At 36.1% G+C, this 21,145-nt stretch overlaps 1 protein-coding gene across 1 annotated transcript; it reads right to left on the bottom strand.

Moving 5' to 3' along the window:
* Positions 1–902: 902 nt before the first annotated feature.
* On the bottom strand, positions 903–19,344 carry LOC148828561 (sodium- and chloride-dependent neutral and basic amino acid transporter B(0+)-like). The gene is made up of 14 exons (XM_088925110.1): positions 19,184–19,344; positions 18,830–18,995; positions 16,060–16,191; positions 13,697–13,858; positions 11,367–11,502; positions 10,131–10,263; positions 7,813–7,953; positions 6,504–6,732; positions 5,643–5,768; positions 5,019–5,134; positions 4,837–4,936; positions 3,791–3,900; positions 3,153–3,320; positions 903–2,124 (listed from the first exon to the last, which is right to left on the bottom strand). Exons 1-14 carry the CDS (start codon positions 19,274–19,276, stop codon positions 1,960–1,962), a joined length of 1,977 nt encoding a protein of 658 aa, XP_088781236.1. The 5' UTR covers positions 19,277–19,344; the 3' UTR covers positions 903–1,959.
* Positions 19,345–21,145: the final 1,801 nt, after the last annotated feature.

Genomic DNA, 21,145 nt, shown 5'->3' on the forward strand with positions numbered 1-21,145 from the left:
TTCTGAATATGATTCAGCTGTCCACAGTTCCGACCTGTTCACGAGGCTTGCTGCTGATGCTAACCTCAGGTGGATCTTTTGGTTACTCTCTGGCAACCTCCGCTCTAGACTCTTAGAACAGAGGAAAGTTCTGGCACTCGGACACACTGGCCGTTCCGTGGTTGTCCGGGCTGAGTCTCAGGATGGTCAGGAGGCGCGCTGCGAGAATGTCCTGCCCTTGGGAGCCTTCTGCTCCTGGGCCGTCCTGCCCTGGAATTCTCCTTTGAATTCCCTTTAGAATAATCTCTAGAATTCCCCCTTTCAGAATAGTCTTGGAGCTCTGTGTTGCCTGTTTTTACCTGGAGGAACTTCAGCTCATTCATTGGCTGAAAGTTCCATGGGCATCAGAGTCCCACGTGGGTTACTCGGCCCTACCAGTCCCTGATTGGTTGATCAAGGTGAGATATGAGTCCTTTACTCCTGACACTTAGGAATGCAGTCCAGATGTCCATCTGGCACTCCCTAGACAGATAGGTGCCAATGGATGACCATTGATCATGATAGCCAGGCTTAGGTAAGTGCATCCCCATTTGGGGGCTGTCCCTTATCAAAAGAAAACATCTTTAAATCAGCCTGCATGAATAGCTTCTCTGTGGGTGCACCACAGAGATGAAAAGAGAGATGGGGCCTCATTTGGGAAAGCTCAGCAACACTTAATTCTGTCTTATTAATAAGCCTTGCCGCTACAGTTAATATATATAGATGTACTGTATACCACACTTCTATATAACGTGTTTGTATAAGTTTAGAAGTCACTGGCAGACAAATATTTCATTTGTTTTAACTACTGTAGGTCTCTCTGCTTACTTAAATACACCCACTCTTTTCTGAAAACAGAGTAATGCTATCAAAAATCGAATCGATCTTTGGATTTCATTTTTATTATCAATTTTTTAAAAAATAAAACTGATATGTACATATAAAACAGGTTTGAGCACAACTTTTTTTGTAATTAAACAAAACTATACAAACAGTATTTATGTGGATTGTGATAAGGAAAACATAAATGCACTATAGAGTGAACATTTATTTTTAACATCTAACAAAGAAGATGGCACAGTATTATTTGATTATTAAAACTTTACAGTATATTCTCCAGAAATGACTTCTATCATTTCATATACATTTACTGATTCAGCTATCATTAAGACAGAAATACAATCAGCTGTGATGATAATACTGTATGTCCTTTGTAATAAGCACTTTTCATTTTATATAAAATATCAAGTAATCATAGTTTGTGGAAAAAAATAGAAAAAATAATCTTAGAGAAGAGGAGCATTGACATCTAGTTACAGGTTTGCTAAACATATTTTGAATGGCTGCAACGCTTTTGGAGAAAGCATATTTTCCATTTCTGGAGAAAAGTGTATGTTTTTAATACTCTCTGGGAGAGTATTTACACAGACATTATTTTCCTCATCACACATAGATAACCCCCGTTAAGAAGGAGTCTGGAATACAGTCTTTTACCATCACATGGTCAACCTGTAAACATTCAAGCACTCAAATATCTAGGGGTTAAGAGAGTGGAGTTCAAACAAGCAAACACTCTTCAACCTTTTTTCATCATGTGGTAACATGAGACAGTCAGTTAGGAAGTGAACAGTATGTGTAAAATAAGCACAGAACCCCCTAAAATATAACAGTAGTTCTTTTCCCACTCCAATGAACTCCAATGAACAGTTTTCCAAAAATCCAGTGGATGACACAAAGCAAATGAACAAAATCGTAAAGTACAGAAGATTAAGAAAATGGCACGAAGTGGGGCAGATAAATTAAATATCTATCTTGAGATAACAGGTTTCTGCCTTGTCAAGATGCACCATAAAAAAGACCATGCCTTGATATTGATTTTAAAAACGTAGGTACAGTACATATGCTTGCTGATGCTCCTATAATGGGTTTCCTGGATAGTGCTCACAGATGTGTATTGTAGTCATTAATGATGACAGATACTTTAGTTTCTCCGAGTTTCTTCAGATTCTGATCCCAGGCACACTGCTGGTGTTTGTATCGGTCTCCTCTGTGGCATTCTAGGTAAGGACCCCAGTCTGCTGTTGGAGAACACACAGTTCTGATGCGCTGAGAGAGAACAAAGAAGCAAAGCAATGTGTTTTCATTAAAGAGAATAAAGCATCATTGGACAGTATAGACATTAAAAAAACTGTGCTGTAATAAACTGTGCATGTGGAACCAGAAACAAGTGATTGGTTATATTTTATATTTCAAAGATGTACTTCTATTCTTCCTCCCTTCAAGGGTATTTACAGGATTAAAAACCTGCACTACAGGTTAACCTGCTTCACATAAAAACAATGTCAGCTACTTAAAAAGACATGCATTGCTGCTTTCCTCTTCTTTCCTCTTTTGAATAAAGTGTTTACCTATTTAAAGTGCTTGGGATGGAAGAAATTGTCTTTATGTATCCCTCAGAAAAAATAAAATGTATCTAATGTCACATAAAAACTAAAGATTTCCTCTGGCTGCTCCTGTCTTCTCTACCAGTCCAAAGACATACTGGTAGGTTAATTGGCTTTTGGAAAAATTGTCCCTGGTGTGAGTGTGTGTGTCTGTAAGTGCTCTGTGAGGGACTGGTATCCTGTCCAGAGTGTATACTGCCTTATGCCTGCCCAGGCTCCTCTGAGACCCTGAATTGGTGAAGAGTTTAGAAGATGAACCAATGGACATACAGAATATTTGACTTGACTTAATGTATTATTATTATTTATGTATCCGTTATTGCTGTGAAAGTCAACATATTAAAGTTCTTTGGGGTGTTTATTGACCCTTTTCAATTCTTCTGTCTGCTTTTGGTGTTGAGGAGGCTGGGATGTCTGAAGGTGGCCTTAAATGTTTTTTGAGAAACTCCCCTTTCAAAACTTTTATAAAACCCTTTACTATCAACAGGGATCACCTGCTGTTTAGGAGTTTTTTCCCACCTCACGCACCTCAAGTTGTTTGAGCTACTTTTCTTTTGTTATCAATCAGAAATGAATTGCTGTATATGTTTACAATGAAATCAATTTCATTTCTGAATGAATGCTGAAAAATCTTAGATTTTTAGACAAACAAAGTGTTCTGAATGTGGGTAGCAATGAATAATCACTCACCTTCCAAAGGCTGCCTTCAGCTTTAACAGTTTTAACAAGGGCAATAATGGGAATCCAACTGAGGCAAAAGGCAGTCATACACCATCCTATTGATGTGCCCCAGTCTGGATAAACCACTGACCCATAAGATGGAGAGGTGAAGGTTATCAGGGACCAGATCAATATTGCCTGATTATACAAAATGAAACAAAGTTGAAAATGAAACATAAATGAAATGGTGACATTGCACAAAGAATGTTGAGGTCAAGTAAACTGAAAATCAAGCAACAGCAAGGTATGATTTAAGTTTCATATAATCAGCTACTGTATGACTATGATAGGTCAGTGTTAGTCTTATAGTCATGTTTCATTTTTAACAAAAGATGGCTTTTGAACCATTGCAATTTCTGGTTTACACACATTTGTATAATGGCTGTTGTGTAGACAAAAAAGACAAAAAAAGAAAACTATGAGTTCTCTCTCAAACCATACCGTATGAGCTTACTATAGTATGCAAAGCCTAATTATGAGGAATAATCTGTGAATACAGAAGGGTTAAAGGGTAATTCTTTTATATGAAGGATAAAGAGCACTTTGTGGAATTCTGTTAGAGGTGTATTATTAACATTCTGCTAAGAGAAACAGAGGGTTTTACTCACAATGAGCACGAAGGGGGAAATGATGTACCAGCAAGCTCTCCACCACAGCCAAAAGTACCAGTTTTTTTCCCCAATCATCATTTCAATGTCTTTAATGAATCGGTTGCCTCCTGGATAGACCAAATAAAAAAAGAAATAAAGCATGTTGTGTCATTTAAGTGCTGAGCTAAAGCAACCTTCAGAGCTTTAGCTCTGATTGCCAGGTTTCAAAGTCTCACCTAGCAGAGGTCGCACTTTAATTTTATTTTTGGTTACAACACAGTTACTAGTTTGCTCCTCCATGAAAAAAGCATACAAGTAGTTCATATAAAATAAACCTATAGGGTGATCTATCTACACCTTTAGACACACCTTTGCTAGATGTTTAGAGTGACTATTCTTTTTTTTAGTTGTCAAAATAGAAAAATAAATTACAAGTGTATCTTAACTAATGTGTCTTCTCTACTGAAATGCTTATCTCCAATTTGTATGGAATGTATATGCATTTTTCCTTAAAAGCAGTTGTTTTGCAAATCAGCTAGATAACACATTCCTAGAAATGTACATAGCCCTTTTCATCCCACAGTATCACATACAGTTCTGTATACAGTATAAGCTAACCCATTTCTTCCACCCCTGATACGAAGGACCCATCTGGGTGACAGGTAATTATTCTGTACCAGCAAAGCCTCAATACAAAAGATCAGATATGGAAGTGAGAAATTCCTTCACTAATTGAACTTAGTGAGAACTTTAAGAAAACCAGATTGGACAAGTCCAGAGTGGAATTTAGCAAGGACAATAGGGTTAGCACTCCTAATCTTATGAATGGTGGAGTGGGATCTGTAATGATCCCATGTAATGTTTAATTTCTCACTGAATGGCTCATTAACAAATGTCACCTTTTTTCATGTTTATTGATTTAAAATTTCTGCTCCAGGGAGAAGAACACCCCTTAAATCCACGTGCACAGACTGTCCTGGCATTGAAAACTCAGTGAAAGCCAATGGCAGCAACTGCACTTAATAGTAGCACTTAACAGTAAAAAGCAAATTCTGAATACTTACCATAGATATAACCAATTCCAATGAGTTCTAGCACAGCTGCAATAAGGATTATCCATCCAGCACAGAAGTGGTCAATTAAATTTACCCAGTATATGCCGGCCTGGAACAGAAAAGTACGGGTTTAGGAATCAACATATAATATTTACAGGAGAAAAGAGTATTCCTTAACTGAAAGCACTTACTCTTGTAACACAGGGAAGACCAAGCAGGAATAACAGAATACAGGCAATAAAAGTGACATAAATTCTTTTGGACTTCAAGAACTTAAATTCATCTTGAAGAGTGGTGGTGATAGTTTCTGTGAAAAGAAGAGTTAATTAGGTAATGAACAATAATTCTCTGCTAGACCAAATTACAACAAATGGCCACCAATAAAAAGGCATCACAACAACTTACAATACATTTAACAAATGGTTTTAGCTAAGCATATAAAATCTAAGCTTGCACACAATTACAATAGTTCAGAAATTCTTCAATTCACAGATTCCTAATAATTCTTCTGTCTTTCAATCAATGAAAGAAAACTTTTCACTTGTTGTTCTTACAGTAGTATTCATTTAAAGTAGTGTTAATTATTATCATCTTATTATAATATATATTATAAAAAGCATTACAGGATTTATTTGCAGTTTTTCACAGGAGTGACAAACACAGAATTTAGAATTTGAGGGTAAACATCCATTTTCGCATCTGGTTCACTCGATCTCTCTTTCGGAATAAACAGCAGCTTCCAGTTCCTAGGTCATTTTTGACCACTACACTATTGGTGCTGCTGGTAGAGAGGAAAAGCACTTTGTGAAGCTCACCCATGATGGCGAACTGGGAGTCTAGGCCCAGTGTCAACAGCATGACGAAAAATAGCACAGACCACAGAGGAGACACTGGCAGTTTAGAAAGGGCCTCTGGGTAGGCAATGAAGGCTAAACCAAAGCCTGGAAAGAGACAGATATATGATATGATATGATCTCAAATTGTATTAATGAATTTGTGACTCCATTAAATGTTTGCATTTGTTTAAAATCTCATTCGACATACACATACACATATATTTGTCTGATTAGACCCTACATAATGCATGTCACATGTAAATACAAAGATGTAGACAAATAACATGTAATCTTGCTCACTTGAACATCTTAACCAGGGGTGTCTAATCAGGGTTCTGGAGGCTTGGTGTCTGTAGTTTTTTAATGTCTCATTAAAGAACAGCATCTGAGCTAAAAGAAACCGTTTAGTAAGTCCAGTTCAGCCATTTAGTTAAGTTAAGGGTTGAATTTTATGGGAAATCTACAAACATACCCATCCTCTTGGACAACTCTGATCTTAACTATCACTTGATAAGCTGAGTGTTCAGTTAATTCAAGCATTCAGAAGAGATGAGCTAGAATTTTGAAAAATTAAGAAGCTGAACTTGTTTTCTTATTAACAAACGTATATTTAATGAACATTTCTATTACTGAAACATTGGCAGGCTGGCTGTGCCGCTATAAAAATCCTTTAACCTGCTTCTATTGTTTCATTTCTACATTTTTAAACTATTGATGACATCTGTCATTGATATGTTTCACTGATCAAACATATTTTATAGCTTTAAAGATTTGCAACGGTCTCTTCATGCACAAGCTCATTGTTTAGTATGAACTAGATAATATTGTAAATGGACCTACCAGACTGCGCAACTTCTGATACAGGCTTTCCAGACACATGAGCAATGTGTCCGAGGACAGAGAAGACTGCAAAGCCAGCAAACACACTGGTGCCGCAGTTGATTACACAGACAATTATTGAATCAGAATAGCAGTTGTTGTGAAACTTGTTGTATGAAGACAGGGCCATCAGCCCTCCCCAAGCAGTAGACAGAGAGTAGAAAATCTGAGTTGCGGCATCTTTCCAAACCTGTATAAAAGAAAGAAAAACAATCCTCCAAATCGATCAAGTATTTAAGAACATTTCCAGTAAGAAAAGAAGAAATAATATTTATCAGAATGACTCAAAAGACACTACACATGCGGGAATCCACTTGGTCTAATCTACTTCCATTCTGAAGTGTTACAAAGGAATCTGTTGCAAGTATTAAACATTCTCAAAGGGCTTGATAAAGGCAGTGCAGTGGACTTTTTTCAAAATGAGCTGTTCAAACATGAACCAGAGTCCACAAATTGAAACTATGTGGAAGTGCCTTTAGATCCATAAATAAGAACGCCATAAGGTTGTGCGAGTAAAGAACAAGCTAACCAGCCATGTTGCTGAAGCAAATACTTGGCTTCCTTCAAGAAATGGCCGTGTGATATTATTTGATTTATAAGCTACTATTAATCTGGACAGATGAGCAAAATACCTTCCTCTGGTTTGTACAGTAAGTGTTATTAAGTTTTATAGTGATGCACAACTGGAGCTAAAGACACTCTTTGTTTTAGTGCCTTTAAAACATATTGTACAGATGTTTACTATCAAAGTTAGTAAATAATGCTTTGTTGCAGCTGGACTCATTTAAAGTGCACAGTAGACAATTCTAGCTCATGTGTATTAGCCAAACAAGTTGCAGTAATTCCCTGGCTTATTTCATAAATTGGCATATGCATAGTGTACAAATACAAATGTTATTGGGATTCAAGTACAATAATTGCCAACAATGAATGGATTTTGCTTGATTGCGTGTTGCTTATAAGTTCCTTATAAAGTATAGGTACTAAATGGACAGATGACTATATGAAAGAAGATTGTGGAGCTTGCTATATACCTTTATGTTCCCAAGTTAATTATTGGTCAATACTGGTAAATAATGATGAAATGGGATGAAACATTAAAGTAGAAGATGGAGGTAACATATTGAGGTGTGACTCAATTAGGAATAAACGATGTAAACATACAGTTCAGTTTTAGGAATAAAACCAGATTTTGCAGATTACTAATTCAGTTAATCTCCTGGAAAATAGAGACAATTGAGTGAGGGTTAATGTTTAAAAGTACACTCACCTCAGCTTCAGCCAGTTTCGAGAAATTTGACTGAGTGCCGATGTAATATTCAATCCCTTCTCCAGCTCCCTCCAGAGTGGCCCCTCGCACCAGGAGAATCAGGAGCACCACGTAAGGGAAGGTGGCAGTGAAATACACCACCTGTGAAGGGAACTCTCATTAGACACATTCAAGTAAGATTCTGATGGTCTTAACCATGCGTGCATCCATCCATTCATTTTCTAACTGCTTCATCCAATACAGGATCACATGGGAGCCAGAGCCTATCCCAGCAAGCAACGGGCGTAAGGCGGTGTACACTCCACTCCATCTCAGGACACACACACTCACACCAGGGCCAATTTTACCAGAAGCCAATTAACCCACCAGTATATTTTCGGATTTTGGGAGGAAAACAGAGCACCCAGAGGAAACCCATGCAAGCATGGGGTGAACATACTGTATGAACTCCACACAGATAGTCACCCAGGCCTAGATTTTAAACCAGGGCCCAAGCGCTGCGAGACAACAGTCCTAACTACTGTGCCACTGAGCCTCACCTTAAATAAGCAAAATGAAAATATTAAGTCCAGACTTCACAAAGTATTTAAGCATGGATTTAAAGTTTTGCAAGACTCCTCATGCTGGAGTGCAGTTTTGAATGTTTGTCTCAGCAGATACACTACAAAGAGCCCAGCATTGATCTCCAGCACTGACTTACAATGGGTACATAATTCTCCTAAAGGGGCCTTCTTCCTTTTCAAACGGTAAGAATATTGGGAAACTTCTGTATTGTGAGCTATCCCTTTAATTTATAGTTTTACTGCTTGGCTTCTATTCAGCCACAGAGTAAAGGGAAAAGAAAAAAAAACAGATTCATTACAGTCTCATTGTGAATGCAGTAGATTGTGTTGTTTTTCTAAGTTGTTTTTTTTTGCTAGAGATCAGGCTCCCTGAACATCGAAAGATCTGTGCTATGGGCAGAGACAGATGTGCATATATAAAAATTTGCACACCAGAAAGAGAAAATGTAAAACAGTAGCAAGAGATATACAAATAATGAATTTAATACTGAACAGACCACATTTAATATTTAATTTCTAGGTGATCATTAATCACTCAGACCTGTGTTACCACTACTGCAGTTAACTAAATTTCCATTTTATAAAAACAGTTGCACAGATGTCCTTGCAATGTTGTTTGCCCTCATTTGCATTTCTGTCTTTACTGAAATCCCTGTAATTGAAAGAAACATTAGATTTGGATCATTTTCAGATGAAACTGAAATTTCTCTGTAGGCACCGTGCAGCTGGAATTTAATCAAAAACACATGCATTCTATATGACACTCATACAGTCAAGAAATAGCCTGTACCAACACAAAGAACAGATCCATCAATGGATTTAATTATGATACCTCCTAGAAAGTATACAGAGCTGGATCTTTTTAATTTTTTTATATTAAATGTGCAGAGTCAATAGTTAAGAAGAGACCACATATCTTATTATGTGATCAATTCAGCTTTCCATAACTAAATTAGATGTTAAAAGAACAAAGTTGACCCAGGATACAGTTTGATTGAATCTGCCTGCTGTCACTTCAGCCAGAGTAGCAAATTCTTTTTAAAACAGGAGTGAAGGAGCCCCAGTTAATCATCATTGTAATATGGGTCGTGCTGAGTTTCCATTACTTTTTGGGCCTCTGGATAGGACACAAATTAGCAACTATTTGAAAATTTAACACATCTCAGCTTTAGCATTTATAGTATGGTACTTGATCCCTGTATCAAATACCATACCCAGTGATTGAGTGTTTCTGTAGACCGTTCACAGTTGTGATGTTCAGGTCGTCTATCACATTGGTTTCAAATTCAAATAAAGGTTTAAAAAGTGCATGCAGAGGAGGTATGCTTCAAGGACTGTTCAGTTTAAGAAAAAGCTGTGAGGAGTTTGAGAAAGAATTAGAAAATAGATTATACATTTCTGTGTTAGACAAATGTATTTTTTTTAAATGTTGCACTGAAGAACACATACAAGCTCCAGTCATCTTGAGCTCAGATTGGATCTATTCTATGAAAGCATTAAGAAGTCTTAAAGAAACAGTTGAATTTGGCTGTATCTCCTCTATATTTTGCACTGCCAAACAAGTGATACACTTTGATGTTGGAAAGGTATGTTTTCATTTTTTGTAAGCAACATGTAATGAGCTTTATTTGGTATAATGAGTTACACCACATCAAAACAAAGGAATCTGATTGCCTGCACCTGGTGTGCATTGATTGAGGAACATAAGGAAAACCTCTGCTTTTTTTTAAAGAGGCAGACATGTACAGTACTTACTTTCCCTGAAGACTTAATGCCTTTATACAAGGCAGCTCCCACTATTATCCAGGACAAGAGGAGGCAGAGGGCCAAATGCCAGACAACTTCTCCTGTTTCATCTAATCCACTTGACCGGTGTAGAGCTACTTTGCTGGAGAAAAAATACCCAAAATATTTATTACCATCCAGAAATGAAAGTAATATTCCCTTTTTGAAACAGTGTGAGCTCTGGTACTAAAGCTAAAAGGCATTTTTGTTTTATTTAACTCCGTATATCCTTGTGTGCATATATTTTAGTATAATCTAAGATGGATGAAATATTCAACATACTGTACATGAATCTGCAGCTGGTAAAAGGCTATTTTTAGCTTGTACTGTAAGGGGATTTCTGTAGTTTTTATTTTTCTATTATTTGATTTAATTTGATAGATGTTTATAAGCTTTGGCTACATATGGGAAAAGAAAATCTCTTACCTTTCTGTAAATTACATATTTTTTAAAATAAGTATTACCCCCTCTGTATTGGGTACCTTATATTATATAGGGCTCAGTGCTCTAAGGGCCAGGATTTCAGAGTGATTTTAACAGATTGCACTATTTTTGGATTTAACCACAAGTGAGTAGAATTAAACAAGGAATGAGATCACTCGATAAGAAAATGCATTTAGAAATGTATTTTGGGGAGTCAGTCTGTACATACATGTTCTGTACAAATCCAGTAAGATAATGTCTTATTTAAGTCAGGAAACTGCTCAGGTTTGTTTCTAATATATTTTTAACCTATAGTTTGTTGATATGTGAATTCTCAAGATTTTCAAAACTATTTTTTGGAGAAATTTTAAATGTGTTTAATATCATATATCTTATTACATTATTTAGATGTTGACCAAGCTAATATAAGGTCTCAACGCAATTCTTGTATATTACAATGACAGTACATGTTGGATGTAGCCCAACACACACATAAACAGTTCAAACTTTGTTGTTTTACGTACTGTACTTTGCATTAACATTCTTAAAAGAAGCAAGAACATTGTCTTCAGCATAGACATGTAATATATCATTAATGTTATAATAACCCCAGACAGGTTTAGATTTAATAATCTGTCAAATGTGTTGTCCTATAAAGAGGTTTATTTTGTGTTATACAAGAACCTAATACAAGTATATTTTTTATAGAATTGAAGTTAAATAACCACATGTCAACTTAAAACCAATAAAAGAGACACATTTTCCAAAAATATATCCACTTACTCCCAATACTGTTCACTGGGGTTTTGGACTGGCACTGGAATGACGTTCTGTTTTGGACAGGTTTCATTGTTGTTACTCAACCATGTTGTATTAACAACAAAAAATCTTCCATGTTCTGATGTTATGTTGCACAAATCTGAAAAATGTATAGATTGTTGAAGGTTATTGTAGCCATCAATATGATGAATTTGATATTGAGACACCAGTCCATTGACGGGCAGACACAAACACAGACATGCACTCACTCACACCAGGAACAATTTCTCAGAAGCCAATTAACCTACCAGTATGTTTTTGGACCGCGGGAGGAAACCAGAGTACCCAGAGAAAACCCACACAAAAACATAGAGAACATACAAACTCTAAGCAGATAGCACCCCAGGTCTAGAACTGAACCCCAAGCAGCAATGTTAACCACTGTGCCACTGTGCCATCCACGATTGCATTGAATTTTACCATTAAAATAAGCTTTCTGAATGTTTTATTTATGTATTATTGCTAAAAGTATTGAGATTTTTGCTGAAATAAGGGCAAAAATCCATTTGATTTTTATATTACTACGCCTTACCTGCAACAAGCAAATTTTTGATAATCGCTAGATGTAGGAATGATTGAGCTGTTTGTTTTTTTGTTAAAGTACAAAATATGTAGAAATAGGTCCTGCATAACCTTAGATGCAGAGCAACATTGCAGAGCAAAAAAACAAGAAAGTTTACATCAATTCATGTTTTCTTAAATTGCAATGAATATAACAGTAGTAGACCTATGACTGCTACTACTACTACTACAACTAATAATTATAATTCATTGTGCTTACTATTACTATATTGCTCTTTTTATCGCAAAGCATCACTATGCACTTTATACTTAGGTGAGGACTCTTTTCAGTGATGCACGGCAGCCAATCTGCAACTTGTGGTTAATTATCTGCCAGATTTGAGCATTCAGCTTTCTGGGAGCTCATACATTATTCAGGAAAGGAAATGACCTTGAGTTAATGTTTATTGCAGTTTCCATTGTAAACCCTATTCTTATAAAACCACTCCAGTCTACCAAGTGGGGTCCGGCGTTGCTTGGGGGCTCCTGTGATGGACTAGTTTCCCATTTGGGGGGGGTGTTGCATGTTCTCTAGTGCACTTAATGTCATAGAAATCAGGACAAGCTCTGGCCCAGTGATCTTCTATGGCTCAGAAAGGGAATTTACACAATAAATCCATTGTCACCCTTCAATAATCATTGTCTTGGTTGTCAAATGGAACAAATGAAAACACATTTTGTCGATTTCTATATTTTAATAATGCACGCAAGCATATATTTTGAAAATCATATTGAATTCTGTGCTTTAGCATTTTGGAAATAGAGAGTAACTAGAGCCAGAAAGTGCAAGCAAGCACCCATTTCAGTTTCCTCTATATGATGTGCTTCAAATGAGATTAAGTGTTGTCTAAATGGAGTTAAAAAGATGGAGTTTCAGCACCCTTTCTGATTTTGTCCCATTTTTGCAAATGTAACAGTCCAAGGAGAGCTCATCAATAACTGGCTCATCAAGCCCACTCAACAGATTTGGAAAGCAGTGATCAAAACATGCTTTAATCTCCTGTCAGGATTCTTATGTACCTTTAGGTCATTTTGTGGTAGTTGTGGTGTAGAACCTGTGAATGTCTTATTGAGTAAACAAGCATTTTTCTCTTGACAAAACCTTTTAGCTACAGTAATTTGAAATTTCCTATAAATTGTTTCTTTTCTTTGACACACATTTGTAAGCTTTAATTATTTATCCAAATATTTTGGAAAAAAACACATAAGGTTTCTGCTATTAAACTAATATCTTGATTTCACAGATTAGTGAAACCTGGTCAATTTCACTGGTGCAATATGACCTTTGGCAATGACCTGACATTCATACTGATGCCAAACTAATAATGCTTAAAGTAATCAGTGACTCAGTGATAATGCAGATCAGAGCAAATGTCATGCAAAATGCTCTGCTCATCTCTGTTTTTGAACAGTTTATTTTTTACCAAGTAATTGCCATGTGTACTTATCAGTTCACTGCAGGGAATGTGGGTAGTCAGTCCCACCTAGCCTCAGAACCAATTCTCCACACTGTCTCACAGGAGGTTAGTAGTGGATGTCTCAGTAACAACACCTCAAGCCTACAGGAGTGTGGGAAGTCACAGGGCATTTTAATGCAGAAACCCAAGAGGGACCCCTCATTATATCCTTCCACTTGATATCCTTCTGTTAATTATGTACCACCTCTTGAGGAGTTTGTAGGTTATGAGACACGATACCATGTAATATTTGTGAATGATTTTAGAGAGTCATACCATTGGGAAACTTGCTGCAATTCTTGTCAGACCAGTCATAGCAGTCACTCCATGGCAAAGGGGACTGGAAAGATGCAAACAGGTAATAGATGCTGTAGGCAATGATGCAGTTGTAATAGATAGCCACAAAAGTGGATACGATGACCATTGTGACACCCACACCTGTCACAAACAAACAAAATTTGTAATTGCTTTTTTGATTCAAATTGCTAGTAAGAAGTGAGAAAGAAACATAATACAATTTTTTATTGAAAAAATATTTTAAAGCATCTAGCCAATATATAAGATGTTTTCACAGGATAGTTGAAATTTCATTTAAAAAGTGATAGATTCTCAATAGACCACTGAAATCACTGAATAACACTGCAGGATTCAATTCACACATGCATTGAGGTTTCATCAAGCCACAGTAATTGCAATCATTCAGCTATTTCAGCTCTTTATAATGTAGTTGGAGCCTGAAAAAGTTTGCATTAGACAAAGATTAATTGTTTTTTTACAGTTCCTGTAACTCAAAATAGGTTTATTTTTGAAGTTGGGTTTTGACTCTTTATTTTTTATCTGGTTATCCTAAACAATTACATTTATCCACTTATTTGTGTGATGAACAAGGGAAAATTAGAATTACAAAATTAGAAAGAAAACTTTATACTCTTTTAACTGACTCATGACATTTTTATGTCATTTTAACTTTTTGCTGGGTTGTTTACCTATTAAGAGAAATAAGAAGTCTGTCAACTGACGTAGTATATATTTTAGGAATGTTACCCACAATGGGGAAGTTCACTACTATTCCATCAGCAACATCATCAGTTTTGTATTATGCCAGTACACTAGTACATGCCAGTGCGGTATTATGTAATAAAGGTACTAAAAATAAACACAAAGTTCCATTCTTCACATCAAAACCTCATTTGAAGATGATACTGCTAACACATTTGGTGCAATTTGCCTACACATATTTAAAAAATGTGTGTTATCTATCCATTTTATAATCACATCATCCAATACAGGGTCACAAGGAATCTGGAAACTATTTCGAGTAGCAACAGGCCCAAGACAGGGTACACTAGAACACCAGTCTGTTGCAGCCTGTTACACTCACACCAGGACAATTCTCCCACAACCCAATAAAGCTACTAACCTGCCTATTAATGTTTTTAGACAGTGGGGGAAAACTGGAGGACCTGGAGCAGACCCACATAAACACTGGGAGAACATAAAAACTCAGGAGATAGATGAACACAGGGCCCCAGTGTGGCAATACAGCAATGTAAGCCACTGTGCCAACGTGTGTGATATACTTTATATGCTATTCAATTTTTAATTTCTACTTATAGAGACCCACCAAATTATTTTGGGCAGTATACTGTATGTACCTTAGTAAATCAAAATGGTAACAAACAAAGGACAACGATACATATATTGTTCAATTGTATTATATACTGGTTTATATAGAGATTTGCAAAGTCATAAATAAAGCCTAAGAACACAAGCATTCTTTTTTGTGGTCTTTGAAGTGGCACATAACTTCTTTGGCTTTACAATTTTATAAATAAATAGCTATTTAATTTTTGGGATCTGGTAGACTATGATTGTTTAGTTAAAGAAAATGTCAAGTCAGTATTTTTGTGTCTATATTTGCTTTGATGTGATAGTGTCCATAATGCCAGTTAGAAAGTGCTCCTTGGTAGAAAACAAGATAGAAGTGCATTCCTGAATTGAAGTGCATTTCAAGTAAACACACTTGCAAAATATTTCAGCTTTTGTAAAACGTTAATTAACCCAACCCAAGCTTGGTCATATTACAAATTGGGATAGACAGATAATCTAGCTGTGATGCACACAAAATGTGATAGGGATATCATTACATTCTGAGCAGTTACAGAAACATGTCACTTACAACTTCAATCGGTTCAAAAGATTATAGTGCTGAGAAAAGCTTTGTGAATCCCCTAGATTGGTCCATATTGTATAGTGTATCTTTTAGACCATATTCTCATATAATTAGATTTTCACGAATGTCTAAATAAATATTAAGATAACCCGATTAAATGCTTAGCACAGATATATAATATATCTTTGAATTATTTCATTAACAAAATGTTTCAACAGTAAATGTCCTCTTTTGAATAAGAACTATTCAGTAACTGGAGGCACTACCTTGAGCAGCAATGACTTCAACTAGAGTTTCTTATAACTGTTTATCAGTTTCTTTCATTGGCTTTTAGGATTTTTGGCCCATTGGGTCTATCTAGTCCAATTGATTGCTAGTACAGTAGCTAATGATCAGAGATTTTTGCCCATTATTTTGTGGAGCAAATAAAAAATGAAATAACTCTGTAGGATGGTTAATTCCTGACCTTGTAGGATTGGTACAGCCTTCCACACTGACACAGGGCCCTGGCTTGTAAATTGCCCAAAGGAGCATTCCAGGAAAAAGAGAGGCAAACCTGCCAAGGCCAGCATGATGGTGTAGGGAATAAGAAAAGCTCCTGTAGAGGAAAAACATCCACATAAGCATCTTTAGGATGAGATAACAGCATGAGAAAAGTGATTAGAGACATCAGGTTTAAATCAGGGGGTGGTTCAGTGTCTTTGTAGTTTAGAACGTTGTAATTCAGTTTTATCATTATACAAAACTTTCATTTTGGATTACTCTATGACAAACTCAGACTTTTTTTTTTCTATTTTTACCATTCCTAGATGAATCGTTGTGTTTTGCTGAGTTTGGACTTTATTTAAAGTTACTAATAACGAAATTAATTCTCTAGTTCACAAATTCCCCACTGAGCACAGTGGCTTCACAATTATGGCAACCATTATTGAACAACAAATTGTTGTCCACACTAGTTTTGTAGATGTGATTGCCTTACACATGACTGTTTAGCTCTATTCTATTTTTAAGCTTGATGGACTTAAACTGCTGTACAGTAGTAGGCATCCTTAAGCCAATAAAATTAAAAACAAGATACTTCGAGATAGGAATGAACCTCATTTCAACAACAAGTTGTTGGTATCGGCAAAACCAGAATGTACGTAACACATTAGCAACTCAGTCATGTCCTGGTCCAACTGCAAATTGGTCTATAGACATGAAGCCCTATAATTACAATCGTTAAACATACTGTATAATTTCTTAGCACAGGAAACTTTTAGAAGCATTGTTACAAAGCCTTTTTAGCAGGTGTGCAACTGCAATAAAATGAGTTCAGAAAGCAGACAAGGAAGTCCTCATGTCCACTTAGCGTTTTGACATTTTGAAGATTTAGATAATGTGATATCAGGAATAAGATTGCAAACTAATCCTGTAAATGTCCTACAGGGATTGATTGATTAACAAAAACAGCTATTATTATTAATATTATTTTATCTTTTTATTTATATACATAGCACTTTTTAACCCAGAGGATCTATGAGCATATTTTTATCATATTTATAGTGGGAAGGAACAAAGTGATTTGCATTTGAGTGATGTAGAGCACCAATATGCACCATTACACCGCATATCAGCAGTAGAGATGAGAGAATGAGGTCTAGAAGAACTTCAGGGAGGCCGGATTGCCCAACGTGAAATTAAATAATTTCAACAGGATTAGAATCCCTACTCTTACAAACAGTGCCCTAGAATCTTTAATTACTAAGGACTCAGAAATTTGGTTTAGCATCTCATCGAAAATAAGCATTATGAAGTATGTTTCAAAGGAAGAGGTCTTACACTGCAACTGAGCTCAGTGACCACGGCTGCTTTGACCACTATTATTAGCTCATGTATCAGGCTAAACCGCTTATCACTCAGGAATAAAAAATCACAATGTTACACATCAGGAGGTATTGCATAATTTTGTGACTTAGATGGAGGACTTTTTAAAATAAAAATACACCACATTTTCTCAACAACCAAGAAAAAGGTATTGTATTGTCAGACTGACTAATTCTAGTGGTATTGTCCTTTAGTCCTTTAGTTCACATCATCAAAGACAGACAATTCACTTCAACTTGGTGTGATTCTAAAAGTACATACTGTATGTGTACAGACTTGGGTCTAGCCAGTAACTTTTTTCTTGTTGGAAAACAATTACAAAAAATTAAGAAAAAACATAACTGACTAACAGAAGTGGTGTTACAGTCTGCTGCCACATGTCAGATTCCAGAGCTCATTTTTAATGATTAATGCAGAATACAGAATAATATAAGGTAATGAATAATACAGAATTGAGACTGTTGCTAGAGGAATTTTTTTTGTCTGGCCTTCAGCGAGGACAGATTAGCTGTCTCCAAAGAATCACTTCCAGCTTCATACAATTCCTGTGCATTATGCTAGATTCTGATACAAAACACAAGATAAAACATTCCTACAGTAACAAGACAAGCATTCTGAGTTTGGAATCTGTCAGAAATCACTTCCATAATGCAAAGTAGTAAACAAGCGAAAAGAGTTTAAATAAAAAAAGAATGGCCAAAGTTTTATCCCACTGTATATTTTTATAAAATAACTTGTATTCATTATACAAAATTATTATATGTAGTTGACCTCTTCTAACAATAACACCTTGTGCTCTGTATGCAAAGTGTTGAAGTGTAGTGCTTAGATACAATATATATCTACTATACCATATATAGTATCCTGTTTGGAACCACACAAAGCTTTCCTTTTAGTTTTGCTTTGTAAAGTACTGTATGTAGTACAGTATGAACTGTACATTGAGAAGTAATTCCATTCCATCCATTGTAAGACTTCCCATTAAGCTTTTATGCAGAAAAAGAAGTTATTTCTGACACAAATACAAAAGAAAAAGCTATCTCCTTTGTTTGAATAATTTGATTAGCTATTCCCACCCTAATGTATTGATGACAGCAGCTTGGCCTACTGAAACAGCTGAACATTTTCATGTCTTATTTGGATGTGCAAGCTCAGTATACAGGTACTAGCACTGCACATCAGGAAATATTGATTTCTGATTGATGCATCTGAGCTTAATCCATTTATACCTGACCTACACTTGAGGGCAATGCACTATAAAACAACTGCCTAGGCACAGATTAGTTCAATTACAAAAAAAAGAAGCTTACTTGTCAGGACAGTGAGTGAGTGCTGGTAAAGGAAATATTAGAAAATATGTTTTATAGTACCTCCTCCATTTTTGTAAGCCAAATATGGGAATCTCCAGACGTTTCCCAGTCCAACCGCATATCCAACCATTGAGAGTAGATAGTCTGTCTTACTGGACCAGTTTCCTCTTTCCACATTCTCATCATTCTTGGCAGTGTGAGGATCATGGCACAAATCAGTTGTTTTCTGAAACAAGGTTAGAGAAAAACACACACAAGTCTTTTATCTGATGCAAAATTATGAACCTAAACTACATTTTGGTTTTAATAAAACGAAAGCTGTCAAAACAATGAAAAACAAAACAATGAAATGCTACAGAAGGTATAGCAAAAGGTTGCACTTCACAGTTCTAGAGTATAAATTTTAATTCTTACCTTTTCGGATTCACTAACAGCAGGGTTTTTAAAATACAAGTCTATCATCTTATCAGGTCGGTCAGCTACCACAGGCAATGTGTTCTTTCCCATTCTTATTTGAAGAGCACTCTATTAAAATTCAACAATACTCCTCAGCTCAAGCACCTGAGAGTCTGAATAAGTAGCCTTTTGCTTCTTGTGACCTTTTTATAGTGAAAACCACCCACTTCACTGCATTTGACTAAATGTCTGTTTGTTATTGGGCAAGAGAAAGGACTATGAAATCATCAGTTACTTTTTTTCAAATTCTTTAGATTGTTTTGCTGAACACAATAACAGGAGCACTTCACTGCATCCACCTCCTTTAATATACACACCTTTAAGTTTAACTGCAAATGATCAAATGTGTGGCCCTTCTGTAACCCGGAAAGGGATCTTTTGTTGTCATTTTCATGTCCTGTAGGTTTAATGGATGTTTTTCCAGTTTGTGGGTGGCAATCTTTAATTCAGTTAATGTAATTAATTTTAAACTGGCTGAAAGACGGAAATCATAATAGTGTGGACTTCAGACAGAGAAATGGGAAAATACGGTAAAATAACCAATTAATTAAACAACATTTATGATTATATTTTCTCTTTACACCACTGTTTTCACGACTCACTAAAATCCTCTAACTTCTGCTATTTAAAAGCCTGCACCTCCTATCCTAGGACCTTTTGTTTAGTTTGAAAAATGTTTTTTTTTGCTTATTTTTGTTGGTGTTCACCAAGCTCCCATTTAGTCTGCTCAAAGGTCAGTTTGTTACTCTGCAGTCATATATGTTAAGCAAAAGGAAAGCGGTGACCTACAGTAAGTGCTGTGCACCTGCATGCCTGAGGCCAGGGAAACATTGTAGGCCAGAAATGGACTGGCAAATGCATAGGATATATGATATAAGGTTCTCCATGTAGATGTAAAAACTACTGAGCCTTTGATGGAGTTACGATCTGTAGAACTCATAAATTCTTGTTATTTTTTCATTTGTTTTTTACCCATATAGCTTTTTTCAAACACAATCCGCATGAGTCACAACAGCTCATTTCAGATTAATTCAGTGAAGTCCCACTGAAGAAACCTAAGAAGAAGGTTTTGAAATGAACTCTTTTTTAATGTTTTTTTATTTTCCCCTGCGCACCTACTGTACAATGGCAGATACACAGAAGACTCTTAGCCGTTACCATGGTGCCAAAAGGAATATGAAGGAGGGATGTACAGAAACACAGAATCCTAATGTTCATTCTTATTTCAAGTGGTCTGAAAGAGTTCCTTATTTCATTCATGGGCAAAATGATGAAAAGCAAACAAGACTGCAGCAAGTGAAATGGAAGGTCATGCTGCCTACAGTTTGCAGACAGCAGCAGACAGGTGTAGAATTTCAGTTGTTTTGCTGAGTTCTCAGCATAGTTTCTGTTTCCTGAGTTGTACATAACATTGCAAATTGAAATGGTGCAGTATTTGTTACCTATTCCTCCTACCAATCCTGGTATATAGTTTTCATAGGACTTTTCTCTAACTGATTTTCTCTAGAATGATGTACTGCATAACTTAATCTTTTAATTTCTTGCTTCAATCTAACAATGGTGTTTACTCCAAAAATGACACTGCAGGAACATAATGAATTAAACAATTCTGGCAGGTAGAACACAGTGTTTGAAGCCCAGGAACAAAATGTGAGTATCATACTGTAGCTCCCTAACAGTTGTGAAACTTGGGAACCTCTGTTCAATCTGAATGTGATTGAGATAGAAAAAGTTCCGACTGTTTGAAGCCCAGGAACATAAAAAGTGAGAAACATACACGTATCTCCCTCACAGTTGCGCAAGACAGGAAACTCCATTCAATCTGAATGTGATTGAGGCAGAGAATTTTCCAATTTTTAAAAAATCTGTTTGCACTGCAAACAAAGCTAAAGCTTATGGACTTACAGTACACTTTAGGAG

This window comes from Atractosteus spatula, chromosome 9 (assembly GCF_055471065.1).
Source record: "Atractosteus spatula isolate fAtrSpa1 chromosome 9, fAtrSpa1.hap1, whole genome shotgun sequence".
In the NCBI taxonomy this organism is placed as follows: Eukaryota; Metazoa; Chordata; class Actinopteri; order Semionotiformes; family Lepisosteidae; genus Atractosteus; species Atractosteus spatula.

Bases quoted from the DNA above. Each gene is read 5' to 3' on its own strand.
- LOC148828561 (XM_088925110.1), bottom strand. From the start codon at position 19,276: ATGGGAAAGAACACATTGCCTGTGGTAGCTGACCGACCTGATAAGATG. The intron at 13,859-16,059 runs GTCAGGAATTAA...TGTTTGTGACAG, and splicing joins GGCTGTACCAATCCTACAAG to GTGTGGGTGTCACAATGGTC. The intron at 3,901-4,836 runs GTAAGTATTCAG...TGGTCTATCCAG, and splicing joins TGGAATTGGTTATATCTATG to GAGGCAACCGATTCATTAAA.